Source organism: Sebastes umbrosus, chromosome 12 (assembly GCF_015220745.1).
Source record: "Sebastes umbrosus isolate fSebUmb1 chromosome 12, fSebUmb1.pri, whole genome shotgun sequence".
Classification (NCBI taxonomy): domain Eukaryota; kingdom Metazoa; phylum Chordata; class Actinopteri; order Perciformes; family Sebastidae; genus Sebastes; species Sebastes umbrosus.
In genome coordinates, this window is record NC_051280.1 from 14,421,235 (window position 1) to 14,446,480 (window position 25,246).

At 41.8% G+C, this 25,246-nt stretch overlaps 4 protein-coding genes across 11 annotated transcripts in view; 3 read left to right on the forward strand and 1 right to left on the reverse strand.

Annotated features, from left to right (window-relative positions):
- gjc2 (gap junction protein gamma 2) overlaps positions 1–2,628 on the forward strand; it is a 36,254-nt gene extending 33,626 nt beyond the window's left edge. For all 6 annotated transcript variants that reach the window (XM_037787635.1, XM_037787633.1, XM_037787634.1 and 3 more), the window contains one exon: positions 254–2,628. In XM_037787635.1, the coding sequence (XP_037643563.1) occupies positions 283–1,527 (1,245 nt within the window). In that variant the 5' untranslated portion in view covers positions 254–282 and the 3' untranslated portion in view covers positions 1,528–2,628. The remainder of the gene's footprint in view (positions 1–253) is intronic.
- A 4,895-nt stretch (positions 2,629–7,523) lies between these two features.
- On the forward strand, positions 7,524–11,902 carry iba57 (iron-sulfur cluster assembly factor IBA57). The gene is made up of 3 exons (XM_037787109.1): positions 7,524–8,012; positions 10,706–11,055; positions 11,189–11,902. Exons 1-3 carry the CDS (start codon positions 7,669–7,671, stop codon positions 11,578–11,580), a joined length of 1,086 nt encoding a protein of 361 aa, XP_037643037.1. The 5' UTR covers positions 7,524–7,668; the 3' UTR covers positions 11,581–11,902.
- A 6-nt stretch (positions 11,903–11,908) lies between these two features.
- jmjd4 (jumonji domain containing 4) lies at positions 11,909–14,893 on the reverse strand. The gene is made up of 6 exons (XM_037787104.1): positions 14,172–14,893; positions 13,409–13,574; positions 13,185–13,310; positions 12,767–13,034; positions 12,505–12,651; positions 11,909–12,396 (listed from the first exon to the last, which is right to left on the reverse strand). The coding sequence occupies exons 1-6, from the start codon at positions 14,422–14,424 to the stop codon at positions 12,061–12,063; spliced, it is 1,296 nt and encodes a 431-aa protein (XP_037643032.1). The 5' UTR covers positions 14,425–14,893; the 3' UTR covers positions 11,909–12,060.
- snap47 (synaptosome associated protein 47) lies at positions 14,371–24,342 on the forward strand. Of its 3 annotated transcripts, none has more exons than XM_037787106.1 (6): positions 14,371–14,500; positions 16,861–16,954; positions 17,072–17,595; positions 17,723–18,222; positions 18,512–18,636; positions 21,903–24,342. In XM_037787106.1, the coding sequence occupies exons 3-6, from the start codon at positions 17,099–17,101 to the stop codon at positions 22,047–22,049; spliced, it is 1,269 nt and encodes a 422-aa protein (XP_037643034.1). In that variant the 5' UTR covers positions 14,371–14,500; positions 16,861–16,954; positions 17,072–17,098; the 3' UTR covers positions 22,050–24,342. The 3 variants fall into 3 exon arrangements, with proteins under 3 accessions (XP_037643034.1, XP_037643035.1, XP_037643033.1); XM_037787107.1 differs by lacking the exon at positions 14,371–14,500 and adding an exon at positions 15,806–15,979 and having other exon boundaries at positions 18,508–18,636; positions 21,903–22,039; XM_037787105.1 differs by lacking the exon at positions 14,371–14,500 and adding an exon at positions 15,808–15,979.
- Positions 24,343–25,246: the final 904 nt, after the last annotated feature.

Sequence of the window (25,246 nt, forward strand, 5' to 3'; positions counted from 1 at the left end):
ACTCGTGGGTACCTATAGAACCCATTTTCATCCACATATCTTGAGGTCAGAGGTCAAGGGACCCCTTTGAAAATGGCCATGCCAGTTTTTCCTCACCAAAATGTTGCGCAAGTTTGCAAAGTAATATTCAAAAAAATTACAGTTCATTAAAACGCTTAATTCACCTGCAACTCGTAGCTTTCTAAAGCTCAAACCAAATTCTTCAATAGGTCCCTACTCAGATCTTAATCGATTCTTTATTCTCTCTTTACAGATTCTAGTTGAAAAGCTTGTTAGAGCAACATGAGCTGGAGCTTTCTCACTCGTCTCCTGGAAGAGATCCACAACCACTCCACCTTTGTGGGGAAAGTGTGGCTGACTGTGCTCATCATCTTCCGCATTGTGCTCACGGCGGTCGGAGGCGAGTCCATCTACTCGGACGAGCAGACCAAGTTCACCTGCAACACCAAGCAGCCGGGTTGTGACAACGTGTGCTACGATGCCTTCGCCCCACTCTCGCACGTCCGCTTCTGGGTCTTCCAGATCATCATGATCTCCACTCCTTCCATCATGTACATGGGCTACGCCATCCACAAGATAGCCCGAACTACGGAGGAGGATCGCAGGAAGCACCACAGGCTCCGCAAAAAGCCTCCTCACTCCAGATGGAGAGAGAGCCACCATCTGGAGGATGTCTTAGAGGAGGAGGAAGATGACGACGCTGAGCCCATGATCTATGAGGATGCACTGGAGGTGCAGGAGGCTAAACCCGAACCGGTGAGCAAAGACCCGCGAAAACACGATGGCCGTCGAAGAATTATGCAAGAAGGCCTGATGAGAATCTACGTTCTTCAGCTCATGTCACGAGCTATTTTTGAAATCGCTTTCCTTGCGGGACAGTATCTCCTCTACGGTTTTCAAGTCAGTCCTTCATATGTATGCAACAGGGACCCCTGTCCACACAGAGTGGACTGCTTCATCTCCAGGCCCACAGAGAAAACAATCTTCCTCCTCATCATGTACGTGGTAAGCTGCCTTTGTCTCGTGCTAAACATGTGCGAGATGCTTCACTTGGGAATCGGCACTTTTCGGGACACCCTTCGCATGAAGAGGAACCGGGGCCAACGGACGACCTACGGCTACCCGTTTTCTCGGAACATCCCGGCCTCTCCTCCGGGGTACAACCTCGTGATGAAGACGGACAAACCCAGCAGGATCCCCAACAGCCTCGTCACCCACGAGCAGAATATGGCCAACGTGGCCCAGGAGCAGCAGTGCACCAGCCCGGACGAGAACATCCCTTCCGATTTGGCAAGCCTACACCGCCACCTACGGGTTGCCCAGGAACAGCTCGACATGGCCTTTCAAACATATCAAACCAAAAACAACCAGCAAACCTCCAGAACCAGTAGTCCTGTCTCTGGGGGCACGATGGCAGAGCAAAATCGAGTCAACACAGTCCAGGAGAAACAAGGAGCGAGGCCGAAATCAGCCACAGAAAAGGCTGCGACCATTGTAAAAAATGGAAAGACATCTGTCTGGATCTAGAGATCAAATCTAATTTAGTAAATTAACAGTAAAAACTTTTAGGACTCCAGGACTGCACTGTGAAACAGCTGGAGGGTGTGTGTCTATGTGTGTGTGTATGTGTGTGTATGTGTGTGCGTGTGAGAGAGAGAGATGCAACTTTGGACAAAAACAATTTCAGAATTTCAATCACTTTAGCTGAATGAGTAGTACACCGTTTTAAGGAATTTAAAAGAAAAAACACACAAAGAAATTATCAAATCCAGTACCACAAATGTGTGTCATTTCGTGCTTGCCATAGCTTCTGGACATGGGTATCATGTGCTTTCTTAGTTAAACATCTCTAATCCCAGCTAAAATGTCAAAATATAAACAGACTGCTTGGAGCTATACATCTGATCTACCCTTGACTGCCGCTGAACTGGATTAATCTGAAGAAATCTAACTTTGTAAGTGTGTGATTGTACCCTCAGTCCAAATTGGAGAAAACATAGTGAAAAACAAATGCACAGTGACTCATTTCTGAAAAATGATGATTATTGTTGGAAAAATGCATGTTTAATATTTGGGGGAAAGTAATTTTGGATGTAGTATGGATGAGTGTCGCTGGAAGCAGATTAAATGTGAAATATTTTGATAAAGATAATGAAGTAGGGCTGTGTCACTGTAGGCTCCTCTGGTAGGCATCTGCTCAGTGTGATGGTCTTCAGTCAGTGCGTGCAAAGCCTTTATTCTATTCTATATTTTCCAAAGCCTTGCAGTGTCACGTTTGAAGGGGGAAGAGGTAAGTGAATAGAAAATCGAATAATTTTCTAAACTAAATACTGATTTTCTGCAATCTGAAGCAGATGATGCATGCTTTACAACTGGGAACACACAGTATACACATATAGGCTACAGTAGAAACCCCCATCCTTATAGCTATTCAATTAGCTCTACATTTATCTAATGTTAGGCATGTTAGGTCTTGGAGATGGCCGTTTCAGTTTGTATGTTTCTAAAATTGGTTTGAGTAATATTTAATCCTGCCTTCACTGTTGTCATACTTCAAAGTGCCTCAAACTTTTAAAGACTGTTCTCGTATTTTATTCATGAAGAAATAAACTTATTTGAAACCTCTGATTTCTTGCTTCATAATCTGCTTCATCACACTAATAGAAATGGTGTGTTTTTGAAAACTGCAAAGTGAAAAGTTTTTATTGAAGTCTAATTCAAAGATTGCAATAAAGTTTTACTGTTACAGCAAGTATGTTGTTATAGCAAGAAATCCTCATGTTGTAACAAGAAAAAGATCCAATCAAAGCCAAAAATGAAAGACATTGTAGGTCAAATTGGAAATGACTCATTTATAAAAACTTGGGATGAGACATGTTGAGATTCTCCTTACTGACCACAGCAAGCTACGGTTGGTAATGTTGTTCATTTTTTTTGTTATAGTTGTTGAAATTCTCATTACATCCCGACAGCAATCAATAAATCAAATGCTCTGACAAAAAAAAGAAAGACATTTGGTATCTGTGGCTGTCGCAGGACTGTAATAAACTTATTGCACTGCACCGGAGTCTTCTACGAGCTGTGAGTACTAACAATAGCCATGTTCGTTGTTTACATCCATAATGATAATTTTGGGGGAGCGGCTTGGGAGGGAGACCTGAAGCGATGAACTGTCAGTGTTGCCGACTTGCCGACTTTCTCTCTAGATATAGGGACTTTTGGAGCTAGTGCTGCTAGATACTTTCATTGACAAGAGTTGGCAACACTGGGCTCGGTTTTTCTGTTGGCTCATTTTTAAAATCTAGTGTACTCTTGCTAGTTTCTCAAAATTTACCAACCCTGCCTTTAACGTATATGTACTTGTCAAGAAGAATTTTGAAATATTTGGGGCAGTAAACCGTAATGAGAGGAATCGTACTTAGCAATGTAGTGTTGGTGTTGGTGCAGAAGGGGCATATCATTTTTATAATTTACGAAATCACACAGCATTGTATTATCTTAAATATGGGAAAATACTGATTATTATAAAAAATGCATATACATACATATGACTTATGGAGACAAACCCTGTATCCATTAATTATTGGATAGCAGGTGTGGTCTGTCACTTAGAAAAAAAGAAAGAAACCTAACTTACATTGGAGTAGCTCATTGTTTACAACAGCAAACTCCATCACCAATCCACAAAACTCCATCTTAAACATGACTAAATTATCTCCATATACAGTAAATTATCACTGTAATCTAAGAGTTACAGGCAACCTATGAATATACTGTATTCAATATGATTTCCTCAATCTATATGCCAATGTAGGTTTCTTAGTATATATCAAGGGGCTCTCCACACCTGCTGCTAATCAACAGGACGTTAACAGAGAGAACAATGGCTGTTTGTCCAAGCTCTAGAGAGAGACATCATGCCAAATAACAACAATGAGTTTAAAATATTGGAGAGTTGCTGCTTTGATTTGATTTTTTTTTTTTTTTACCAAGCATCTGTATTCTGGAAGGAACCATTTGGTCCACTTTCACATCACTTAATAGAGTTTCATTATCTATTTTCCATCAGTTTTGTTAGAAACAGGCGTGTATGTTTTAAATCTTTTACCTGCATGGTAATGAGTTACACATTTTGTTCGCTAACGTCAGATGCGTGTGTTCTCAGTTTTTGGGTATTTTCCCATCTGTTAAGCTGTTTTACTGAGCAGTGAAAGTTTATAGCGCCTTGGTGGGAGCCACGTTAAATTGCATATGCTGCCTGCTGTCCATACAGTCATAATTAGCTGAAAATTAACAGTTGTGTTTTTCATATTCATAATCAGTTGAGTGAAGTGAATTTCATTCCTAACACTAATATAGACATTACAAAGGTGATTGATTTTGCTTTAGACATGGCCTTATCCCATATGTCTTGGTTTTTTATAAAGCAATACAATAGTTATCAGTTGTGTCGCTGCTTACCAAAACTTCCTGAATATAATGTTCTGTAAATATAAATGATAATGTACATGAATCCGGCAATAGGACTTGTATCAAGACTTGGTTCACTGGTAAGTCAAGTTGATCAATTCTAAATTATACTACCCCTAAGATGTAAAACTGGATCTTTCCTATATTCCCATATTGTAACGTTGTAAAGAACAATTCCAGCTGGTGTGTTGCTATAGACTACCAAGAAAACATTTTATAATAGGAACATTTCCTCATTATAATGATATAACTGCACATTTTTTGTCATTCTTATTCAATATGGAAATGTGTTGAGATATCACATGCACTGTATGTATTTTTTTTCAGTGGGGGCCAACATGCAGATTATTATAAACAGGCTTAAAATCTTGGGCAAATTTCACATTTCTCCAGATCTTTTGTTGCTGCTGTTCAAGCATGTCATACTCAATAAAAACTACAGCAGTTAAGTTTAACTTTAAAACTGAAGGTGAAATAATAAAAACATTTCCTTACAAGTAACGTGCTGTCCATATCATAGATCAGCTATTCTCAACCACTGGGCTGGGGCCCACTGGTGGGCCGCAGAGCACCATCTAGTGGGCCGCGGAGGTTCTGACAAATGGTTAGATTAACCTCTTCAAAATCCAATGGCCTCTATTCTGTTTTTCAGAGGTGTGTTTTAAAGCTAGAGGAAAGATACTGGAATGATATGAAACTAAAAAACCTAATGAATCCATTGGTCCCAACCATGCCATGCTAGCTTTCTGGGAAGGAGGCTAAATAACAATTCAAAGTTACGCTAAATTTTGGCGAGGAAAAACTGGCACAGCCATTTTCAAAGGGGTCCCTTGACCTCTGACCTCAAGATATTTGAATGAAAATAGGTTCTATGAGGACCCACAAGTCTCCCCTTTACAGACATACTGTATGTCTCGGATGCAGTGACACAAAATGGAGCTTTTTTCTTTTTTTTAAATGAAAAGTGATGTTGGAGACAACCCTGCACCAGTAAAAGCTCCAAATTGGTGGTGAGGAAGTATGAACCTGAATAGTTTGGATTCATAATGGCAGGGAGTGATGGGTGAGGGTATAAGCTGAATATTTATGTGGGTCATTACACCTGCCAGTGGCATAACACATATTTACAGCCCAGTTTGTCATTTATTTGGGAAGATGGACCTCGGAATTATTTTAACAATCAGAAGTGGGCCTCAAAGAAGGCCAGCTCTGTCCTGGGATGCCCCCTCGACACAGTGGAGGTGGTGGGAGAGAGGAGGATGATGGCTAAGCTGTCATCCATGATGGAGAATGACTCCCACCCCATGCAGGACACCATCTCAGCACTGGAGAGCTCCTTCAGCGACAGGCTGCTCCACCCAAAGTGTGTGAAGGAGCGCTATCGCAGGTCCTTCCTTCCTGCAGCTGTCAGACTCCACAACCAGCACTACTCCCAGTTTACCACAACCAGCACTGCTCCCAGTAGACCACAACCAGCACTACTCCCAGTTTACCACAACCAGCACTGCTCCCAGTAGACCACAACCAGCACTGCTCCCAGTTGACCACAACCAGCACTGCTCCCAGTAGACCACAACCAGCACTGCTCCTATTAGACCACAACCAGCACTGCTCCCAGTAGACCACAACCAGCACTGCTCCTATTAGACCACAACCAGCACTGCTCCCAGTAGACCACAACCAGCACTGCTCCCAGTAGACCACAACCAGCACTGCTCCTATTAGACCACAACCAGCACTGCTCCCAGTAGACCACAACCAGCACTGCTCCTATTAGACCACAACCAGCACTGCTCCCAGTAGACCACAACCAGCACTGCTCCCAGTAGACCACAACCAGCACTGCTCCCAGTTGACCACAACCAGCACTGCTCCCAGTAGACCACAACCAGCACTGCTCCTATTAGACCACAACCAGCACTGCTCCTATTAGACCACAACCAGCACTGCTCCCAGTAGACCACAACCAGCACTGCTCCCAGTAGACCACAACCAGCACTGCTCCCAGTTGACCACAACCAGCACTGCTCCCAGTAGACCACAACCAGCACTGCTCCTATTAGACCACAACCAGCACTGCTCCCAGTAGACCACAACCAGCACTGCTCCTATTAGACCACAACCAGCACTGCTCCCAGTAGACCACAACCAGCACTGCTCCTAGTAGACCACAACCAGCACTGCTCCCAGTAGACCACAACCAGCACTGCTCCTATTAGACCACAACCAGCACTGCTCCCAGTAGACCACAACCAGCACTGCTCCTAGTAGACCACAACCAGCACTGCTCCCAGTAGACCACAACCAGCACTGCTCCCAGTAGACCACAACCAGCACTGCTCCTAGTAGACCACAACCAGCACTGCTCCCAGTAGACCACAACCAGCACTGCTCCCAGTAGACCACAACCAGCACTGCTCCTAGTAGACCACAACCAGCACTGCTCCCAGTAGACCACAACCAGCACTGCTCCTAGTAGACCACAACCAGCACTGCTCCCAGTAGACCACAACCAGCACTGCTCCCAGTAGACCACAACCAGCACTGCTCCTAGTAGACCACAACCAGCACTGCTCCTAGTAGACCACAACCAGCACTGCTCCCAGTAGACCACAACCAGCACTGCTCCCAGTAGACCACAACCAGCACTGCTCCCAGTAGACCACTTACACACCAAAAAACTGATACCGGATATTTTCAGGTTGAATTTCATTCATTCATTCATTCATTCATTCATTCATTCATTCATTCATTCATTCATTCATTCATTGTCACTGTGCAATATCATTTTCCACTTGTGCAATTGTGTTAATAGTGTGTTTATTGTCAATACTGTATATACTGCTCCTATTTTATACTTCCTTCTATTCAAATGGTTCATATTTTGTTACACTTTGTTTACCTCTTTTTTACTGTGTTAGCTGATGCATCTTGTTTTCTGCACTATCCTCTTTGCTGCTGTACACTGCACATCTGGAAGAACCCCTGTATACATCTGGAGTCTGTGGTCCACAGACACAGCGTCACACGTGTTGCCTTATTATCGAGCAATGCATTGTGGGGATTTCAAAATGGAGCCGTTGCTTCGGGAGTCAAACTGCCAATGTCTCGTGTTACGTAGCCGGTAGCTGTTGCTAGGAGGCGGAGCAGTCACTTAACTTAAACACATAACACACCACCACCGGGACCGCGGTCAACATGGGGGTGTTGTGTTTCGCCAGAGCAGCCTTCACGTCCGCCACAAAATACACCGGTCGCTATTTGTGCTTCGCGTCTGTCCCCGGTGTCTCCGCTCCAGCAGGTGTCCGTGTGAGACAGTACAGCCAGGAGACAGTCCAGAGACATGTCCCCGCTGGACAGTTAGTGTGCTATCAGCTACCTCACAGGACCTTACTGAAGATCCAGGGACAAGACACCAGTCCGTTTCTTCAGGGGATCATAACCAACGACATGGGGCTGCTGGAGGAGCCGGGACTCACTGCCATGTACGCTCACATGCTCAACGTACAAGGAAGGACACTGTATGACATCATGCTGTACAGGTAGAGTGCGTCTTTAAACACTTGTCTTCAGTAAACACCAGGGTGTGGCTGATGTGACTTATCTTGTAAATGCAGAGGCCAGTAGCAGACCTTGGTGATAACCAGTGCTGTCTGGCTTTAGCTAACATTAAAGGTCCCATATTATAAAAACAAAAGTGAGATTTTCATGTTTTTTTATTATAAAGCAGGCTTAAAGGGACAGTTTGTAACTTTCAGAAATGCATGTTAAAGGGACTATTTGTAACTTTTTAAACGTATAAATGTAGCGGGTCGCCACACATGCGCGTTCGCATATGCGCGCTCGCGTGTGGCTGGAGCCTCGTCTCCGCTGCCTGCTCCCCTTCACTCAGAATGCGCGCGCGTCCTCGCTATCTCGCTCCATCTCTAGACGTGAACGCGCGCTCACTACACACTGCAGAAGAGTTAGTTTAGCTCTGAGAATATCTAGTGAATGCACAGGGGACGTTTGTGCAGAAATAAATGCTGCAGTTCCTCCAGACCAACAGCCTGCTTCAGCCTGCACTTAGGCAAAAGCCAACACTAGGATCAGATCTAAATCATGTTCATGGAGAGACCTTCGTCTGGTCAGCTAACATTACTGCCAAGCAGCTGAAATATAGAGTGATATTGTGCTTTTAGCTGACGTGTGTCGCCTCACTGTTTTGAGCGATGCTCGTTCAGGTATATTTAGAGCAAGCAAGCGCGAGCCACAGGTGTCGCTGTTAAGAAGCATTTCTGAAAGTTACAAATAGTCCCTTTAACAGCGACACCTGTGGCTGTTAAATCAACGAAAGTCAGCGTCGGGCTCGCGCTTGCTCGCTCTACATAGACATAAACGAGCATCGCTCAAAACAGTGAGGCGACACACGTCAGCTTAAACCACAATATCACTCTATATTTCACCTGCTTGGCAGTAATGTTAACCATATGATAACCAATAAACTAAGGTGAATCAAAATAACAGCATTAACATCATACGTTAAAGGGGCTCTATGTAAGAATCAGAAATTGCTTGTTGACATTGACCCCTGTGGCCGTTGAGTCAACGACAGTCAGCGTCCTGTCGCGCTTGTGCTCGCACTACGTAGATGCGAGCGAGCATCAGTCAAAACAATGAGGCGACACACGCGAGACTGAACCTGAATGACAGCTAAAACCACAATATCACTATATATTTCACATGCCACACACTTAATTGTCCTTCAAAGTCCGTAGAAGATGAATCACCATCCAACATTTTTTCGAGAATTTCTTTTGAATTTCCCTTCCTGTGTTATGTCTCAACCCAGCATACTTTTCAACAGGAAATAGCCTTCATTAAAAACAGGAAGTGTGATGTTGTCTAAAATCTATTCCAGACAGTTGTATTGCATTTGCTAGAGCCACTATTTGTGATTGAACTTACCTAGCATACAGTATATGGGTGGTGTATATTGTCTTATTTGTAGGAAAACTGGTCAAACTCAGATGACAAGTAGTCACATACTGAGATAGCTCCAGCGTAATAGAGTGATGTTTTTGTGAGCGTCTGTGATATGACAAAAAAGGCACAATAAGCCTATGGAATTGCATTGAAAACCTCTGGATAGATGGCAATTCACAGAGTATGAAATATTGTAACCCAGCCTGTCAAAAAAAAGGCTAGCTAGGTGAACATTTGAAGGACGTGTATGAATTTTAGTTGCCAGTGAAATTTGTTCAACAGTTTCAGCAGATACTAGTTTATAGTAGCAACTCAATAGATACTAGTATACGTCTGATGCCAAATGATCAGTGTGAACTCTGCCTGGCAATCCTGACCTCTAATCCAGCTACAGATTCATTTTACTTCAGTTTCTATATGTTTTCATCCAATTTGTAGCACTTTGATATATGTGTAGCAAATTGTTGAACTTTGTAAAATAATAGATTTTAGCCCTTTCCTCGAAATGTAAGAACAATGTCTTAATTCTATAATCTTGTTTTACAGATACTACTAGTTTTCTGATGATGATGATAATAATAATAATAATAATAATAATAACTTGTATTTATATAGTGCTTTTTAAGAAACCCAAGGATACTTAACATGGAAATAGGGAGACCAAACAATTAAACATCATGTTGGTTATAATAAAGCCTCTACACAACCTTGGTTCATTGTAAATATGTACAGATTGTGTATGTATCTCCATCATAGCTTCACCCAAGGTCAGCCAAAATAAGTACAAACACCGGTGTGGGTGAAGTGCCCAGTGAATAGAAGATTGAATCACAGAAAGACATACAATAGTAGTATAATCTGATTTTGCCACTGGTAAATTAATATCTTACAAAGCTATATGTTGATATGCACACTTTTTGGTACTAATCAAAAGTCTCTCTGGGAAATAAAATCATTAACTCAGTTAAACCAGACAGATTGAGAAAAAGATGTGCTCACCACAAAAATTATAACTAAGTTATTTATATATATATTTATATATATATATATATATATATATATATATATATATATATATATATATATATATTCATATATATATATATATATATATATATATATATATATATATTTATATATATATATATATTTATATATATATATATATATATATATATATATATATATATATATATATATATATATATATATATATATATATAATCTTGTTTTTTTTACGAAGCACTAAACTTGCTCTGTATCCTTTCAGTTTGAAAGAAGCCGATGCAGGACAGGGCGTTTTCCTGGAGTGTGACAGCGCAGTGAAGGACTCAATCTTGAGACATTTGAAGGTGTACAAGCTCCGCAGAAAGGTCATCGTAAACCCCTGTCCAGAGCTCTCTGTGTGGGCGGTGCTCTCCGCGCAAAAGAACGCAGGCCAAGAGGCCAGTAAACCTGAGCTCTCCTCTCCAGACAAAGCTCTGGTGTGGGAGGCTGATCCTCGGACTCAGGAAATGGGCTGGAGATTGGTGTTGGACAGCCAAGTTGACCCCTTGGATATCATTACATCGTGTCAGAAGGGGGACACTGGGGAGTATCACAGACATCGCTACGCAATAGGTAAGAACCAGTTAATATGCTAGAATACATGCTTTGTTTTAATAAAAGAGAAACCAGATAGGTCGTGCTCTTGACGCTTTTTGACAAGTTTTGTTTGTTTTGTTTATTTCCTCTGCCTATCATTGTTGTCTAGGACTTCCCGAGGGAGTGAAGGACCTTCCCCCCGGAGTGGCACTTCCACTAGAGTCAAACCTCGTCTACATGCAGGGCATCAGCTTCAGCAAGGGCTGTTACATCGGCCAGGAGCTCACAGCCAGGACTCATCACACCGGGGTGGTTCGGAAGCGCCTGATGCCAGTACGCTTGTCAGCTCCAGCCCGAGACCTCGAGGAAGGAGCCGCGCTGCATACGCAGTCGGGCAAGCCAGCTGGGAAGCACCGAGCAGGGGTGGGAGAGTTGGGTCTGAGCCTGATCCGCGTTGCTCATGCCAAAGAAGAGTTGACGCTCAAATCTTCTGACGACACCACAGTGGCACTTGAGGCCTCTGTGCCAGACTGGTGGCCTAAAGACGTGAAAACCAACTGACGAGGAGGATGGTTTATAGTTCCCTCAAATGTGACATACATCCCATCTGACAGACTCCTCATAGACAGAACCCTAAAGTACAGTATGTTACACTGTCATTGCTAAACAGCTGCATGGCACTTATCCATATTTGAGAGTATTTTTGTTTTGTTTGCAATAACTTTTAGAGTGATTTTTTTTTCCCCCCAAAATTATAAAATATTATTTAACACAGAATTTTGCTATTTAACACATATATTGCAGAAATATACAACAATATATACCAGCACTGATATTGTATGGGTGGTTGTTGAATAAATTTGCAAAAAAAATACAAAAAAAACCTCAATTAACTTGTGTTTTTTTTTATTTATTAATCCATCTTTCAGTGCAAAAAAAAATTCCAAACATTCATATCAACACTTTTCGCACTATACAAATTGGCACTTTTCATTCAAGCCATTCCCAGGCAACAACAACATTTAGACGCCACTGAACATCTTATTCCTGATAAAGGAGATGCTGCCCCCTTGTGGATTGTATGGTGTCCCGAATTTGCTGCAACATGGTTTCTGGCTGCAAAGTCAACGATGAATGATCGAGCCGCTTAAAGTCTTCATTGCAGAGCAGGCATTCAATTACGTGAGCCACTCTTTGTAGGTCAAAGGCAGCGTGGTAAGGTCCGAGTCTGGTGAGCGTCTCTGAGAGATGTCGCGGGTAATCGGAGGGATCCCCAGAGGAGCAAGCATTCAGGAAAGCCATTCGGTTGTCGGCAATGATTTTCAGGAACGAGGCAAATTCTGCATAGTTAACACCAGAGCAGGCTTTCATAATGACCTGAAAAGTAACAAACAACAATGACTTTAAATATGATATTGCAAACATTCACGGCAGCAGCAAGTTTCTAGAAAGCATGCGGGCTGAACAAGCTCATCTCTGAAGTACCTGGCAGTGCTGATGCCAAGAGTCCATCGTGTTTCTCCACTCATCTATCTCTTTTTGAACAGACGATAGCTCATTCTGAAGGAACTGCCACATGATGTCTACATTGCAGCCATTCAACCAGTTATGATTAATAGAGATGGTGTCCTCCTGTAATAATAAACATTAAAGAGAGAGAATTCCCGTCACAATTACAGACCATGATGTATGATATGTCATTTGGTAAATATTTTAACTCAGATTTTGTCGCCTTTACAGTTCTTACCAGATTATAAACTTGATGGTGCCAGCCACTGGGCACGAAAATGATTTCACCTGCCTCTTGAATAATCTCAAGAGGTTGACACGCCTCGTCGGAGTGTGGGAAAAGGCCTCTGTCTCGAAGCTCGGCTGATGTTACGTCATAAGGGAGGTTGCCGTGAGTGTCTCGTAAAAACTCCTCCTGACCGGGGGGATACAGGAGCCATTTCTTCCTTCCGCAGATGTTTGCAGACCAACTGTAGGAGCGGAACACATCAGCGTGGAACGGGGTCCTGGAGACAAAGAAAGTGCATCTGATTGATAGATGTCCCATAATGCGTTGCCTCACAACTATATATATAAAATATTCAGACAACTTTTTTTACCTGACAAAAAAAAGCTATTATCTGTGTTTTGCCGGTATGATGTTAAACGTTTCATACCATGAGCCTTTAGGTCCCATGTAGACAAATCTGTAGTCATCCACTTCAAGTGTATCCCAGTATTCATTGAGCCAGTCAGAAGAAAAGAAGACTGGTGTGGTGTAAACATTATGCTCTGGAAAGTCTCTGTGGAAACAATAATATTAAATCCATCATGGGTACATATTTTTCACATTGTGCTGCATGAAACAAAGTTTAGTTCAATCCATAATATTAATTGATACCTTGCCATGTGCCAGTCTTTTAGATAGAGACATCCTTTAGGTGATGAGTGGCCATTCTGGATGTAGTCCTTCCAGTATTGTATAAATTCCTTGAAAGGCATTACTTGTTTAGGGTTTGCATTGTACTCCTTTGCATTGCAGTTTGCAACAGGAACAGGAGTCTCATCTGTGATAAAAGAGCAAATGCATTATCTTACAGCACATGACACCAGTCATTGCAGCAGCAGCAGCTGCATAATGATTCAAGAGTTTTATTTGCCATTTGCACCTATAAGTGCATTGGAATTCTGAGCAGTTTACACCAAGAAAAAAAAAAGAAAAAGGTAGAAAAGGCACAAGGTAATTACGGTACAAAATGAGTAGCACATTCAACTCAACACAATAAATAAATAAATTATTAAAATATAAAACGCCTTCAGTGTAGTCAATAAATAAGATAAACTACACTCTGCATAGGAACGATACCCCAAGAATATACAGTATATATGCTCCATGACCATGTTAAAAAAATAAATAATTCATTTATATTTCAGACAATTACACAGTGGAAGGCAGCATATTGCGCAGCATTACAGTCCATTCAGCTCAGGTGTACTGTGTGTCAATAATGGTATGGAGGTGAGGTGTGGAGTATTTGTGTCCCTCTTTAATGTCCTTTGCCACCAGTCTTATTGTAGCTGGGATGAAGAAGCTGTTGTGAAACCGTGCTCCGATGTATGGTAGTTAGTTAACGCATTAGTAATATATATATATATTTATTTACCAAAATCTTGCAGCAGTTTCTGGAAATCAGGCTTCCCCTCCTCAGACACCCATTGTTTCCTACACTTCCAGTCCTCTGTGAACCTTCTCGAAAACATACACGGGTGATTGGGAAGCAGGTATTTCTTGAAAAACTTTGAATAGCTCAGCTCTTTGTCGATGTAATCTAGAAAATGTGAAGACCAAAACTGTTCATAGGACTGCCTCGGTATTTTGACCAGGCTGCAGCAGTTACGGTACGCCTCCCTGTCCATACTGATGGTAAACAACAACACCTCGACTAGCCAGCTAAGATAGCAAAGCTTAGCTGTTGCAAGAAAGCAAGAAACGGTAAGGAATAAGCTAGTGGGTCGATCTGTTTAACATTATATAGCGATCATCTTTTCACTTTTGCTGTCAAATATCAAATGTGTCAAATCAAAGCTAACATTATGCAATTGTTTCTATTTTTACATCAGCTGCATAATGACTCGAAGAAGATAGCAGGCTCCTTAACGGCGACGCACATGTACTACAGTTGCTGTTTATTTAACTATTCCACTTCACTACTGCCTATATTAAGGTTTCAATGTATTTAATGCGAAAACTGCCACGCTATTTTGCTAATTCCGAAACCCGCCGGTCCGAGCTAATAACAATAATATTTTTTTTTACAAAAGCCTTGTAGCGCGTTAGCTTTTTTCTGACAGCAGCACAATTTTCCAGTCGGACAGTAAATACAGTCGTGCTCCGGTGTGACGTAGGGATGGGAATTTCGGCTCTTTTTAGTGAGCCAGATCATTTGGCTCAGCTCACCAAAGAAGAGCCGGTTCTTTCGGCTCCTAAACGGCTCTTCATTTGTACCACTTCTGCCTTTTATATAATTCAGCCAAATTTAGCTTTAGCTGTTTTGACCTATGATTAGTATGTGTGAACATATATCACTTAAACTATTCAATATAATTATACTAAACCTCATAATATTCCAGAATACCATAATTTTACATGCTGCTTCGTTTCCGACCGTCACTCATCTTTTCTTCTCACCACACTCTCTTTTGGTACGTGTCCACAAGGACGTTTTTTATCGCGAGGGGACTCGACTCTTTCCAACATTGGACGGTTGGTGGGCTGTCACTAGACACAAGGCTCTCCCCACCTGATTGGACGAACACTTTCCCGCCATTGGCTGCTGCTCCCAGCTTTCAAACCGGAAACAGTATGGAGGCTCATTTGGAAACTTTCTTCTCTTATTTCACGAAAATAGTTCACCGAACTGTGTTTCTGAAAACATTTGAGGCGAGAAATAAGCCGTGCAGTTGCTGAATCTGTCTTTATTTTGGATTGACAATGTTTATTTTAAAATATTCCCAGAAGTTTCGAGAGGCACAGAGTCACGTCGGACGCCCGTGATTTACATAAAGTAGACTAGCCCTCAACTTTATGCAAATGAGGAGCGGGTGTCGTGACGCTCCGTTTCTCGAATCGCGACGCCACGCTACCAGAATGCATTGCGCGGCTGCTTACACAGACAATGAATGGGAAGCGTGGAAAGCACGGAGCCTGTGGACACGTACAAATAGCTTCACTTAAAAGAGCCGGCTCTTTGAGCCAGCTCGTTTTGACCAACACATCACTAGTGTGACGTCACTTCCGTAATAAACACCAGCTATGAGAGGAGTTTGGGGGTAACGTAATGCTCAGCCCCAACCCAGGTGATGTTGTTGATTAATGCTGTGTAGGACTGATATAATCGCACCAAGAGCGAGTGATACGTGTTAAAACGTGTTAAAAGGGGTTATAACGTTGTAATGACGCACTAGTAATGCGGTGAGTTGGATAGAAAGGTTTCTTTTCCTCTGCTGAAGCTGTAAGTGTGTGAACGCCTCAGCTGAGCTCATCTGCTGCTTGTGTAGCTGAGTCAATATGTTGGTCATGTTATTTTTATTATTTATTTATTTTTCAGGAAGGACTGCATTAGTTGAGTAGCCTTATATGAAGATAAGTTAATTATTTACAGTGCACTTCTATTTTATTATCTTGTAAACTGGAGGGTTAAAAAACCTAGTAAAATTATTACATTAATTTCAGGGGGATATGCATTTTATTTATTGGTTATTTTCTTTTAGCTTTTACTGTATTTACTGATTCAAAATACACTTCTGCATTTTTTATGTGCACATATTTTATTTATTACTGTATTTTGTTATATGTGTATACTCTTTTGTACTGGGTACTGAGAAAGAGCCTGCCACTGTGTGTGTGTGTGTGTGTGTTGACTGTGCCCTGTGCTGCTCCTTATAGAAAATAAAGTGCAATATAAATACCCTGAATGTAAATACATTTGTCTGTGCAATATCGTTGATGCTATATACACCTCAAGTGCAACTACCTTTGTTGACATTTATTTATTTATTACATCTACCCCACCTATTTTACAAGTGCAATTACCTCTGTTTACATTACATCTATTTTTATATTTTATCCTTCTAGTGTAACATTTCTGTTTATATTTATATAGTACATCTACTTAACCTGTTTTATCTGCTTTATAACTGTGTGTGTTTTACCTGTTATATGTTTTGTCTGCCTCGTTTAGTCTTGTCAAGTATTTGTTTTAAAGCACTGACCAGAAGTGGCAACTGTGAATCTCGTTGTATTTAATACAATGACAATAAAGCTTTCTATTCCATCTATTCCATTATATAAAGGTGCAGATCCTGATTCCTGGTCTGAGTGGTGTCCTTCAGTCTACCAGCAACCATTCTACAGCTGCTACACTTGGATCCCTTATTATACAAGAAAGTATGTTCACTATCAGGACAGAGAGATCACTGAGTACAATGATGTCATTATAGATATAACAGCAACAGTCTGTGCATGTGTATATGGTACATATTGAAGTTCATTTTGTCCTTCTAGGTGAATCAGTGTACACCTCCTTCCAAAATGAGTCGGGACGTTCCTATCCACAGCTGGCCCGGCTCCTATTACATCAACAGCGAGAAGCGTTGGGAAAATGGCACCCTGTCCCTCACCAGGACCACGGTGCGCTTCGTCTCTAACCAGAGTAAGGAGAGTGTCGCCAGCTTCCGCCTCTCCAGGATCATGGAGATCAAGATGGAGTCGTCCAGTTTCATCTTCAGCACTCTCACGGTGCTCGAAGAAGGCAACGTGAAACACTGGTTTGGATCCCTTAAGCCCAACAGGGTGGTGGTTTACAATGTGTTAGAGCATTTCTGGAGAGAACGCCTTCTGTCCCCCGGCTCAGAGGCTCAGGGGGCCGAATGTCAACCCTCCAAAGGCAGAGAGCTGATCAACCTGGTGGCGGGAGCCCAGAGGAGACTGGAGGACACCGGCATAGTCCTCAGCCACCAAGGAGAGCAGTTTGATAACATGATGCAGGGACTGGAGAAGATTGACTCTGATCTGGGCGTGGCTGACAAGTAATTATCTAAATATGTATTATTGTTATGCTGTTGACTGCTATAACTAAGTAGTTGCAATACAAAAACAGGCTTAATATGATAGTGAACCCATGAATTCTTCCTTTCCCTTTTAACTCTGTTGTAGACTTCTGTCAGAGCTGGAGTCTCCCTCCTGGTGGCCTTTTGGTAAACTCCCCTGGAAGACTCAGCAGGAAGCCAAGGCTGAGGACGCCGCAAGAGCTGCAGCTGCCTCTGCGGCTGGCAAAGGGTCCGGTAGAAATAAGGTGATCTCAAGCATCCCAGCTGTGGTGACCAAAGGCGGGAACTCTGACTTAAAACCCGGATGCTTGTTAGTGCTGGTGTCCTCACTGGAGGTGCGAGACACAAACGGCCAACTCCTTCACCGCTTCGAACGAAATGAAATCGACGAAATCCGGGTGCACAGTCCGTACGAGATCACTGTTAGACAGCGGTTTATCGGGAAGCCAGATATATGCTACAGGTTCCTGTCTGCCAAGATGCCCGAGGCAATGTCAGTGTTGGACATGCAGTACAAAAAGAAAGTGGAGTTCACTGGTGAATACGCTGCTTTCAGAGCAACTCCAGCTTCATCTCCGTGTGACACAGAGGGGAAGTGGAATGAAGGTAAGGCACTACTTCACTGTTTCCATGTCTAGTATGAAATTGACCACTAAGTGTCAGTAAAGGTCCATGTTTCCACCTCTGTATATTTATAGGTGTGTAGCCACATGTAAAAACATTTCATCCACATGACTTTTAGACACGGTTATTAGTGTCTCAGCTTGACAGAAATGTGTTTTGATGAGTCACTTCATCCTGATTGCCTCAGTTACTTTGAGTTTACTGTCTGGTTTTCCTCATAAACAACGTATGCACTCTGCACTTTTTTCACCATCTCCACCCATGGAGTCAGGTTCGCTGCAGAGGTGCCAAGACACAGAGCTCCCGCTGGAGGTCCCAGCAGGAGAGCTGTCCCAGTTGCAGGTGCACGTCCTCCAGCCGACTGTCAGTCAGGCTGAGGCCCAGGAACTCAAACAGGTGAGAACATGTATGAATATAGATTTTTCACATTTGTATATTTATATGTATTATAGTAAACAACCCTATGGTTTTAAGTGGCATGTATTTTGATAGTTCCATTCCAACCCACAATTCACCATGATTTGATTTTTTTTTCGGTCCTGTATGGTTAAAATGTTATTTAGTGAGACCACAAGCCAGAGTCCATCCTGGTTTTAAGAGAAGGAAAGAAACCTGTTCAGGCATTTGGTCAGACTTTACAGCGTCTTTCCATTCAGATCCTCCTCGCAGCGCTGAGAAATATTACAGACACGGTCTGTGGTGGCAAGACCTAAACAGTGACGCAAATTCCGACCTATGATTCACACATTTTGTTTGTGTGTGTGTGTGTGTGTGTGACACACTATTCCAGGTAGCTTAGAATAAGATATTTAAGGGAGCTCAATATGAGATTGGGAGCATTTATGTTACCTCTCAACAGCTCTCAACATGGCGGACGACGAGCTGGCGGCTCACAGCTAATGGTGCGAACAGCGCAACAGTGCAAACAATGGCAAAAGTGCTGACGGAGATAACAGCGTTTACCTGAGGGGGAGCTGGCGGGTGGGGGGCAACGCTTCCGTGACAATGACGTCGTTCCTGACAGCGTTATCAGCTGTAACCACCATATGAGAGCAGTGCAGAGCGGCGGCTGTGGGCTAGCCAGTTTTTTCACACTCACATGCACTCACATGCCTTAAAGCATGGGCGGGCGGGCGGCCCAGTTTTGTCAATAAAGCAAAGAGAAGCTCAGATTACAACACACTCAGAGGGAGAGCGACTTCATTCTCTACTCAGGTAGACATTACTCCTCTTTATCTATACATAGCAAATAGTTGTTTCCTGTTATATTAATGCTCCGGAATATCAAATTTAGAGCCTTTAATGTAAAACCTTTTCAATACAATACTTTTGTTTTTTGTTACATCATGTTAAGATGCGCATCACATACGGCCTTTAGATTATTGAATGAGTGTAGACTCTCCAACACAGAAGTAACTAAACCATCTTTGCAATGAATGCACATTAGAACTATAACCCGAGGGATGAAATGTTTCGGAGGCCAATACATACATATTTGAACGTTTTTAAAAAATCTGATATTGATATATTTGCCAATTTTCTTGTTTTTCTTTTTACATAAACACATAACATAAACAAACATTGTTGATAAGGCTCCTTCATATTAATTTTTTAAAGAATTGTGACCAAAATATGTATACTTTACAGTTAAAAAATAAACTTGCCAGTGCTCTCTGGTTGACAAAATATTCTAATATTCTAAACAACTTCAAACTTATCTTTGGCATTTCTGTTATAGCACTAATCTATATGCAATAAGCCAAAATTGGCGGATAAACTTTATATATTGGCCCGGTTTGCCTCTAATCAGAGCTGTTTGTTAGCTATAAAAGATATTCAGCCATCAGCACTTTAATATGTGAATTAAGAAACAACATGAGACATTTGTGCTCACTTTACAGACACATTGATTGCAAATTGGCAAATTATTTAATATGTCATGTAGAGCAGCCAAAAAAATAAAGATTTGCAAATTCCCTGACAAAGAGGAATAGCAGTCACCGGTAACAACATGATTGACATATACAGAATATCGGGGCTGACATTTGCTTGCAGCCTTATATGACCAACCTTTGTTGCAGTGTGTTGCAGTGTTTCATGATACCTTATCTCGAACGAGGCATTGTTCACACTTTATACCTCATATTATTGAACATAATAACAATGTACAATGTTTCACTGTTGTCTTTGTCTATATAATCATTTTTCAAACAAATGAATCATAGCAGTGATAGCACAGGGCCAGTCATACAGGTTGGCTGGTCTATTGTGTTCAATAATGGCGTATTGTCTCCAGCTGATAGCAGTCCAAAACTTCAAAGGCTGCCAATTTGGACTTAATGCTATGTTTCTGTACACACCCTACTCTTAATGTAATTCATGTCCAGATTAGAATCTACAGTGGGCCAACTTGTACAGACTGGGTCACTCGGTTTAATGTCCTGCAGTAAGTGCTTTAGCAAATATTCCCCTTTGTCAGAGCATTTTTATACCAGTGTTATTGTTTGAGGTTGGAAATTCCTACTTTGCTAGAAACTGGTTCACTCATTCGTAGATCTCATGTATTTTTCTATTAATTCACAGTCCTGAAATTTACCCCACTCATGCACAAGACTAGCATTTTAGCTCATGTGTTTTTCTATCACTTCTAGCCTAAATGTTTAATTTTAGGGCTTTCTACATGACTTAAGTCCTCTAACCATCGTGTAAGCAGCAGCTAAAAATAGTAATTTTCTGTGTTTTTTCTATGACACACCGAAAACTCCCGTGAATGTTAACTTGCAAGGTGTGATTCAGTCATGTTGAAATAGTAAAGTCGCAGACCTGAGTGAGCGAATACAGTCGTTCCTCGGGTGTGTTTTGACATACTATCTGTTTTTCAAACTGCTGTCTGGAGCTGTTCCTGTGCTCGGTTGCAGCGTCCGCGCGTACCGGCCAGTGAAAACTGACATAATGTCGGTGGGTGTGTGAGAGCATGTGTAAGCATAGCATAATATTAGTTTAGAAACCATGGTGGTGGGGTTTGGACAAGTGTTTATTAGGTTTTGCTTGGCACATCACCTTATATTTAAGTTGTTCCATCGACCATAACATACACAGTTGTTGGACCGTGGAGATGTAGTCGCTGTATTCCTTAAAAACCACCGAGAGCTGAAAACAAACAGTATTGTGTGATATCAATGATCCCGGGAGATAAGCCGAGACTTCTCTCTGAATATCTTCCCAAGCTTCATGATGTGAAATATTATCATATCTGCCACATGAGTAGCTGTTATTGCATTATGGTTGGAGTTGAATTGTAAAGTTTCTCTCTCTCATCTGCAGGCATTAAGCAGCAGGCTATTGTCTTTGCAGCCAAAGTTAGAGGAAATAAAACTTTGAATTAAATTACATTTTCATTCTCACCTACTCCTCTTTCTCACCAACACACTCGCTTTCTAACTCGCTGACCCCGTCTTTACACGTCTCCACATATGGTCCACATGTTCCACCCTGCAACTGCTCACCAATCTTCGGTAGGTTTAATCGTCTTTTATTTGTGTCTTGCGCCTCAGTTGTCCATGTTCACTGGGGGCTAGTGTGTAATAGCTTAAACAAAGAGTGTGTGTGCCTCCACAAGGGTGTACATATTGGATTATGTGTGTGTGTGTGTGTGTGTGCAGATGCTGATGCAGCTGAAGAACCTCGCCCTGGAGGCAGAGACAGAGCTGGAACGGCAGGATGATGTTCTGGACGACCTGACTAGCTCCACTGACCGAGCCACCATGCACATAGATAAGCACACCTGCCGCATGAAAAGGCTGCTGTAGCTCTGACAGTCCAGCAGACACATGCGGTCACCACGTCCCTCCTGAGAAAATGCACCGTAAGCTTCCTCATTGTCCTCACGGGATTGGTACAATGTGAGAACAGCGGAAGAGTAGGGAGTCACATATTCTCAAAAATACTTCATAGGATTTGTGTTGCTTATAATCACATGGGAGGGCAGCAATGTTCACTTAACACTAAGGATGTTTACCAGAATCCCTGAAATTTGCACTTCAGATTCAAATTATGACTTTGCTTTTTCTACAAATGCGATTTCGTCTTTATTTTTTTTTAATTTCATTATTTTATTTGAAACATTTCAAACACGTGTGACTGGAATGAGACATCTTTATGAGTCTGCGCTCTGCTGTCTGAATGTGCGTTTTGCAGCGCTTAGCAGCTGTGGCTAGGATTGTTAGCATCACATTTGGCTTAGATGCAATCGGCTGTGCAACTGTCATTTTGAAAACACTTTTTTTTTCTATTTTACATCAAATAACATTCTTGAAGACCACTTGGTTCAGATTCTGTGAAAAGAAAAATTGAAGAAAATTGTGCTCTAGAAATCGACCATCAGGCATATAACTAAAATGGGCACCTGATTGCCCACCCAGGCAATGTTCGTAGTGGGAAGCCAGTGAGGGATCACATCCTCATCAGTGCACTAGTGACTCCTAAGCCGTGTTTCCGCTGCATGGTACGGCTCTGCTTGGCTCGACTCACTTTTGGTGCTCTGGCTATGTCTCCACTGCGAATAGAACCCCCTCAGTGTAAGCTGGATTCTCAGCTGATCGCCGTAGCGGCGGCACGTGAAACTGCCGTGACATCATCTTCAACGCGACACTTATTGAATAATTTCAGAGGCAACCAAACAGAGGAACGGCAGCACTTTGTCAATTGAATGGTGTAGTGTGCGTAGTGCTTCCAACGTAGTTTTGCTAGCTGCCATGTCTAAAAATCTGGGTTTCGTCAATTCAAAATTGTGGTCGCTATTGATGGTAGCTTGGCTTTTTAAAAACAGCGGGTTTGCGCAAGATGTCCCGTGTCGCGCTGGTGATGATTCTCTCTGACCAATCAGTGGTCTGCACTGTGTTTTAGTATCGGCTCAGCTCGCCTTGAACCTCGACCGAGGTGGTACCAAAAAGGGAATGGTTCGATTGGTACCATCCACAATTTTTTCTAATGGAAACACAATAATAACCGTTCTATTGTGTAATGAGCTGAACTGAACTGGACTGCTTGGTGGAAACGTGCCACTGCTGATCGGTTGTGGCATCTGAGTGGGAGATTTGGGGGAATAGCTTGTATCCCTGTTGCGTCTCGTGCCCTCCCAGCAAAGCTGGCAGGTGAAGAAATACGCTGATGACTTATATGTGTATCAGAAACACACAGCAGTTTACACCTTCCCCGGGCCCAATGGGAGACAAGAATGAAGAGCAAAATGGACATTTGAAAATAACTAGCTTATTTATTCTCTGCACAAATTAATTTATAACAAACTGCATGTTGTTTCCATTGCAATGTAGTGAAATAACAGTGGAGGATAACCCTGATTTGATCTTGTTGACGTAAATTGGGTGAACAGATTTCCCAACTAAATGATTTGCAAGTAATATACTGACAGATTGACAAGTTCTGACAAGTGTCATCCCAGTTATATCTGATGATGTACTGCCATTCTTCATTTTTAGAACCTTCTCTGTCCTGATGACTTGTCTTTCTCAGGTCTTACAGTAGGTGTCACTTATCCTCTCCGGACACAGTTTTCCCTGTGGCGTAATGTTGCATGTCTCAATATCGCTGCTTCGTATTGCATCAAGTGAAAATGTCCCATCATTACCAATATATAGCAGAAGGCTGTAAATGTGCAACTGAGTTCTGGGACTCTTGAAAACAACAGAAAACACGTCTTCTGTTTGTTTTTAGATATTATACACAAAATACTCCATATTAAGATCCACATCATCTACCGTATATGTCTTGCTAAAGATTGATACTATTCTAACTCTGTAATATCTGTAAATGACAGACACATGTATTGTAACTCTGTGATTTTATTGTGGTCCGTTATCACTGTCAACTTTTAATTAGCTGGAGGTTAAACTTGAAATATCTGTACTGTATGTTTTTAAAATAATGATTTCAGCGCTGTATAGAGGCTTCTTTTTGCTGATGATACCAAATTAATCCAGACACTGGAGACAACTAAACAGTTAGCTCTAAATATAAGGGGGAAAGTACACCTGTGTCTTTCTTATAGCAAACAAATTAATAAAAGAAACAACACAACTGGAATTGTATGTATCGTAATTAATTCCTTTTTATGAATTCAGATAAGAAGTCGTCACAATTGAAAGTCTGTAAGAGCATATATTTGCAATACAATTCAGTCTCAAACTTTTGTTGGTTTAAAGCTGCTATAATCATTTTTTTTTTTATATATTACCTGTGAAAAGGTTGCCTTCTCTCTTTTCACGAGGTCCTGTTCCCAAAAATTAACAGTGGTTTTGTGTCTGCTTCATTATTAATTTCTGTCCAATGTTTCAGTTTATTTGATACATTATCAATTAAGGTTTATAAATGACACAAGGTTGTTTAGTTTGTTTGTTTTAAGGGTTGATAGGATTCTTGTTGTTCTGCCTTGGCCGTCTGGGTAGACCAGCTGCTCAGCAGCTCAGTCAGGGAAAGTGCAAACAGGTGTGCCTCATTGTGTCCTCTTAGCAGGGAGAGGCTGGGCTGCTAATATGTAAGATAGGTAGATGGTTGTGCAGTAAATGACATTCTATAATATATGGTGTGCTCAGTGGTATGTGTGGGTGCCTAGATAGACTGATATAACAACAGTAACTTTGTAGTAAGTTTGGAAACTTGTGTTTGGTGGATTATATCTCTGTTGTTACAATGCTAATTGGCATTGTATTTGACGTCGTTGGAAAGCCTGTTTATTTACCTTCACAGTGATGTCCAACTTGTAAGGATCATGCATTTGTGGGATGAGCAGCACAGCTGATTATGTGGGTAGCGTCCAAGAAAAATTTGCCAAAATGCTCCGTCAATGGTAAACAGTGTATTCTCCAGTTGGTATTTACTCTTGTTTTGAGTTGTTTGGTGGATTGGATGATTGAACTCTCTATCAGTAACAAGGAACAAACAAGACATATTGGCAATTTTACACTTTATTCATTTAATACACCGTCAG

What these genes read in the sequence shown, in the direction of transcription:
- iba57 (XM_037787109.1), top strand. Translation starts at nt 7,669, where the DNA reads ATGGGGGTGTTGTGTTTCGCCAGAGCAGCCTTCACGTCCGCCACAAAA. An exon ending in TATGACATCATGCTGTACAG is followed by an intron (nt 8,013 to 10,705) that starts GTAGAGTGCGTC and finishes GTATCCTTTCAG; the next exon opens with TTTGAAAGAAGCCGATGCAG. An exon ending in CAGACATCGCTACGCAATAG is followed by an intron (nt 11,056 to 11,188) that starts GTAAGAACCAGT and finishes ATTGTTGTCTAG; the next exon opens with GACTTCCCGAGGGAGTGAAG.
- jmjd4 (XM_037787104.1), bottom strand. Translation starts at nt 14,424, where the DNA reads ATGGACAGGGAGGCGTACCGTAACTGCTGCAGCCTGGTCAAAATACCG. An exon ending in ATGGGACCTAAAGGCTCATG is followed by an intron (nt 13,035 to 13,184) that starts GTATGAAACGTT and finishes CTTTGTCTCCAG; the next exon opens with GACCCCGTTCCACGCTGATG. An exon ending in CTTGGCATCAGCACTGCCAG is followed by an intron (nt 12,397 to 12,504) that starts GTACTTCAGAGA and finishes GTTACTTTTCAG; the next exon opens with GTCATTATGAAAGCCTGCTC.
- snap47 (XM_037787106.1), top strand. Translation starts at nt 17,099, where the DNA reads ATGAGTCGGGACGTTCCTATCCACAGCTGGCCCGGCTCCTATTACATC. An exon ending in GATCTGGGCGTGGCTGACAA is followed by an intron (nt 17,596 to 17,722) that starts GTAATTATCTAA and finishes ACTCTGTTGTAG; the next exon opens with ACTTCTGTCAGAGCTGGAGT. An exon ending in AGAGGGGAAGTGGAATGAAG is followed by an intron (nt 18,223 to 18,511) that starts GTAAGGCACTAC and finishes CCATGGAGTCAG; the next exon opens with GTTCGCTGCAGAGGTGCCAA.